The 5,774-nt window shown below is 32.3% G+C and overlaps 1 protein-coding gene across 1 annotated transcript; it reads left to right on the forward strand.

The window, feature by feature from the left end:
• Positions 1 to 1,009: 1,009 nt before the first annotated feature.
• LOC111087999 (high affinity copper uptake protein 1-like) lies at positions 1,010 to 5,763 on the forward strand. Its single transcript, XM_022396673.1, has 3 exons — positions 1,010 to 1,119; positions 4,691 to 4,901; positions 5,337 to 5,763. Exons 1-3 carry the CDS (start codon positions 1,035 to 1,037, stop codon positions 5,542 to 5,544), a joined length of 504 nt encoding a protein of 167 aa, XP_022252381.1. The 5' UTR covers positions 1,010 to 1,034; the 3' UTR covers positions 5,545 to 5,763.
• Positions 5,764 to 5,774: the final 11 nt, after the last annotated feature.

The following is a 5,774-nucleotide window of genomic DNA, read 5'->3' on the forward strand; positions in this document are numbered from 1 at the left end:
GTAATGAAATATCTTATGTTATTCATTTTTAAACTTGACACTTTGACCTGCTTTACAGAAAAATTGTTTAGGCCTAATCTCCTAAAGAAACTCGCATGTTTTTATAATATGGTAAAAGCACTTTCAAGGGTAAGTTTTTTTAAATGTTTTAGTATGATTAATTATTTTCTTATTGTCTCTCTTGTAATTTAAAATATTTAAGCTCATAGTAACTCTGTCGTAGACAACATGTTCAATCTCAAATAATATGTTCCACTTATTATACTGCTGTACATACATGTTTTTATTTAATAGTTAAATGTATGATAATATAATCCACTGAGACATTAAAAATGTCCAGTTATTTGCTGCTAGAGGTAAGTTTGCAAACTGTCTATTAACTTTGTGATTATTTCTGTGTTAGATATAGAACACGTGATGTGTTTAACCAGTAAACCTGATCTGGTGATATTTGATATTCAGGTCACCTTCAGCCTTCAACTTGTTACAGAGATGGGTAAAAACAACAGAATGATGATTGATAGAAATGTTTACTTACAGAAATGTTGAGGCTCTTGGAAAATACAGATTAAGTGATTACTAACTAATTAAGTCAGTTTACATGTGTTGAAATTTCAAAAAGTTCCTTGTGGCTGAAAATGTTAAAAACAATATTTTTCAGTTTATAAAATAACTTTTTAAGAGAGAGAGAGGCCATTAGCAATATTCTGACTGTACAGTGATCTCGTGTTGCTCACTGTGTCTGTGTAGGAAACAAAATTATAAGGTTTAGTAGTGAAAACTAATGTTTAATTTATTTATTGTTAAGTACAAAGTTACACACTATGGTCTATCTGTACTGTGGCCACCACCAAGTATCTCAATAAATGTGTTATAAGCCTTCAGAGTTGGTGCTGAGACACTAGGAAGGCATTAAAAGTAATACATCATTAAAACACTGTATACTTGTGAACTATGCCATTTCATTGTATACTCTAGAATTTCAATTTTCCAAATCACCTTTCCCAATCAGCTTATTTTAAAGAGTTTCAGAAATGGCCATGCATGGGTCGTATTTTGAATTTTCATACCATGTTGAAAACTTGTTATTTAAAGGACTTGGTTCTTCAACGGTGGGAGGTAAGAAAATACAAAATAAACATATTGTAAAAAAAAGATATTGAAAATAAATTTTTCACGTTCTTCAGTGTTTTGTGGTCCAAAACAGTTTAAAAAGTGAAATTAACCATCAGGCCGAAACAGAAAATGATGATTTAATTTTATAAGTTTACATATTTTAAATGGCTGAGGTACTTTTGCTTGTCTTCTCTGCTTCACTGAAACCTTCTTCATTCTATAGTGAGGATAAACTGAAGGATTGTTATAGGATTTCAGTGATGATAAAAAAAGTTGGAACTTAATTCTTCCTTGTTTCTCTGATTGGTCTTTCAGGCATGTATATATGGAACTTGTGAACCATTAACTAGCACATATTTGTTGTTGTTTTTTAACGAACAATGAATTAAAAAAGTTCTAGCTCTTATCACCTGCAACTTTATGTACATTAATTTTGCTTTCGGGTTTTGTATTTGTTGGTGATTTTATATTTGAAACCTAAATATAGCATTGTTTTTATCAATCTACAATTTTAAATTTTCTAAAATACCTTTAGAAATATACACAAGAAACTAAAACAAATGATCCTATTTTTTATTCCACTAGAATTGAATACTATTCTAATTTTTTCTCGCAAGGATCTATAAACTCAAGCTTTTTTAAACATTCGTATTGTATTTACTCATGAAAGTTTAAAAGGAAACAGCATTTTAACATCTGTTTTCTATGAAAATTAGAAAGTAATTGATTATTCACATTTTGTTATGATTCATATATGCTTTTAAAACTATCAAACTTATCGTTAAAATTTTCTTTTGTCTGGCATAATGTTCACAGATAAATTGATAGCATTGTTCTTTGTTGGTCTGCAATATATTTTTAAGCCTACTGGTTAATTAGTTTATTTTATATTAGTTTTAAGCAAAAATTTAAAAATCCTGGTTTCCTACTTTTGTTTGAAAAAGAAATCAGTTTGTTAAGAAATTCTCATGAAGGTGGCTTAAACTCAGAACCCTTGGCTAACACTTGAACTTTGAGACTGATGATTTACTAGCTCAAACACAAGTTTCATTCATCATGTGTTTGCCTTGCATGGCAATCCTAAAAGGGAAGTAGAAGACTGGTACATAAAACACGCTACTTTGACCTTGATTATCAGTAAATGAGAGGCCCTTATGTGGCTCCCTTAGAGTTAGTTGGTTCATCAATTATGGCTGGGTCAACTGAGTCTCTGTGTTGGATTTCCTCAATGTGTATTGTGTACATTATGTCTGGTACTGGTGTTGGTACACTGTCTTCAACATGTTGGATTTTTGTGACAGAAAAGCACATTTCTCTTTTTTTTATAGGGATTTCAATCACCAAGGGGTAAAAAAATAAACAACTCCTATGGAAACAGTTTCCGTCATCAATTGATCCTGTACCTTGATTTCTGATTTTACAATCATTATTAGAAATATCCCTTTCCTAAATGTCTCCTGTTTTCAACCAAAAGTATGTAGAAAGGTTTGCTGGCTTTCCACAGTCAGTAAAGAAATTAAAATATGGAGTCATCATTGAAACATCACAGGAAAGTGAACTCCTTGAAGTCACAGATCATCACTATTGAGTACCCTGAATTCCTCAAAAGGAGTTATTGATGAGAAGATTCCCCTTAACATCCCTAAGTTAAAATTTTTACTAGTCTCTCCTATTAAGGACTATCAGCTGTCCAACAACTTGCCACTCAATAGAATGGAATATCCGAGCCAGGTGGTGGCCATTTTGATGCTTACTCCTCCATACCCATCTACCATTGTCAAGACCATATATTCAAACCCTCTTCAATGTTTTCACTGTCAGCATATTGGACACTAAGATATTTTGTTGTGGCTCTTTAATTTGTGTTAATTGTGGTGGCAGAGACCATGATAGCTATTAGTGTTAGTTAGCCACACTCGTACTTTAGATCATCCCGTCAGTGGATCAAGGAAAAAAAAAAGAGATTCAGACCTTGAATGATCAACAATCGGAGGTGAAAAAAGATAACTACACTTCTTCCAACATGCTGCTTCAGTGCTACATTGGAAATCCAGATACATACTTTCCAACCATTTGAAAGCTGTCTTGTCCTTCATGGACAAACAATATGAACAAGTCAATATTTACTCAACATTTGTATTCCTATCAGCCAGTAAATGATCAGTATTGTACCTAATCATAATGTACAATCATACTCAGTAAGAGGCTTTCTAAAAGAAAATTGAGTGAAACAATGAATAGAGTTGTTTAAACATTTGTTTAACAATAAGTAAAAGCTTGGAATGGTCTATTCTTTCATTGGTGGTGTGTCTGTGAGCCAGACTAGTTTTGGAGAATTCCACTCCTCATCGGTGACCCTGGACACTACCACCAATGACATAGTGGACCAAACCAATCCTTTATAGTAGTGAGGTAACGAAAATCGAGCTGGTGTATTTAAGTGTTTACACTCACAAAAAGAAACCTATCATTCTATAGGTATTCGAAGAACTTGTAGCATTCCACCACAATTTAATTCTTTGTATTGTTAGCCATGTTTGTTCACGTCATCCCAAAGTATGTTTTGACTTGTTTATATTGTTCTGAATACACCGGATATTTGGTTTTATTTTTTGTTTCGTCTTTACTCAACATATTCTCTGTTTTTGTTGTTGATTTAAACTACTAGATTTGTATTCTAAAATTTCCTTATCTGAGTCTAACTTATTACAAAACCAGATGAGATTGCTGAAGTTTCAAAACTTCTACAAATAATTTTGCTATAGCCTTTTGAAACTTAGTTGTTGAGATTTGGTCTTAACAAGTGGTAATAATTTTGAGTTAATTGAAATAGCACCTGTAGAATTTGTTTGTTGAAACTTGTTGTTCCACTTAGAACTGGAGAAGAGTGCATCCATGCAGCATTGATCATATTTGGCTCACAAACATTCAAAAAATGTGTCCATATGTCCGTCATTATCAACACACAAAGACCATTTTTTGGCAGGACAATGAAGAATGATACTCTACATATGTCCACCAGGTTTCATCCAAATCAGATCATTTTTGACTGAGTTTCAGAGCAAAAATGGTGTGAAAAATTGGTTCCCATGTTAATAGATAGGGTTTTTATTTTCGTGACCTTGACCCTTCAAAAGCTAATCAATTCTAAGTTGGGTCGTATTCAAAACACATACCAACTTTTGTCAAAATCCATTCAACCATTTTGAAGTCATCTTGCTGACAAACACACACGGGTGAAAACATAACTTTCGTCCAAAAAAGGTAACAAGTAGAAATGTTTCATATTTAGTAACTAAAAGTACTGTTATTATCTTAAATCTTAATTTTCTGGTTCTTGTAAGTATAATTCTTTATTATTATTATTAGTTAAAATTACCCCCCCAAAAAAAAAATTAAAATATACTGAATATAAGCAGACATAAAACAAATGAATTAAAAAAAAATTAAGAGAGAAAACTGACAAATCATTGCTTTGGTATAGTTGTTTTATTAGTCATACGGGCCAATTAGATAGAATATATAATTAATTACTTTTATGCCATTGTTTTGTAATATACCTCCCTCTCCCCAGGATTTGTTGGATTATGTGTTGGTGTTGCGATTTTCACTGTCTTTTATGAATCAGTGAAACTTCTTCGACACTATCTTACTCAAAGATTAAGGAGAAGCTCGTCTGAGAGTGCCACCGTGAGCCGATGTAGTAGTCGTGAATCTGAAGCTAACAAATCGGAAGATGCCCCACTTGTACATAGACGGTTTTTTGATGTTCTAACCTCTCTTTGGTAAGATGCATGTATTCTTCTGGTATTTTATATTGTTTTACCACCTAAATGACAAGTTCCTACATGTCTAAGCTTAGTCATTTTTAAAGATCAAAGAAACCCAGTTTTAAAGAGCTCTGACACCTTAGCTACATATTATTGTTTAATCTTAACATTGAGGTACTAACTACATATTATTATTGTTTTATCTTAACATTGAGGTACTAACTACATATTATTGTTTAATCTTAACATTGAGGTACTAACTACATATTATTATTGTTTTATCTTAACATTGAGGTACTAACTACATATTATTGTTTTATCTTAACATTGAGGTACTAACTACATATTATTATTGTTTTATCTTAACATTGAGGTACTAACTACATATTATTAATGTTTTTATCTTAACATTGAGGTACTAACTACATATTATTATTGTTTTATCGTTAGGTTGAGGTACCATCTGATACAGACTGTTCTACACATGGTGCAGGTTGTAATGGGCTACATGGTAATGCTGGTGATCATGAGTTTCAACATTTGGCTTTGCCTATCCGTTCTTATAGCTTCATTTCTCAGCTACCACTTGTTTAGTGTATACATCTTCAACCAACCTCTCTTGGTACCGGTTGAAGTGGTAAATAAATGTTCAGAGTGATTCCATCTGGTTGCTTGGGTAGAAACGTGTTGGACTCTGTGAACGATTACTAGTAGCTAGTAACTGTACTCCACCGTAACAGATGTGAGAGTCACATGTTGATTTATTTACTGTAGCTCAAGGTTTTTGTGTTGTACGTTACGTCATTGTAAACCTTATTAACTGGATAATATTGATGAAATATTGTTATTAGAGACTGCAGTATATATATATATATATATATGTGTGTG

This window comes from Limulus polyphemus, unplaced genomic scaffold (genome assembly GCF_000517525.1).
Source record: "Limulus polyphemus unplaced genomic scaffold, Limulus_polyphemus-2.1.2 Scaffold2970, whole genome shotgun sequence".
Lineage (NCBI taxonomy): Eukaryota > Metazoa > Arthropoda > Merostomata > Xiphosura > Limulidae > Limulus > Limulus polyphemus.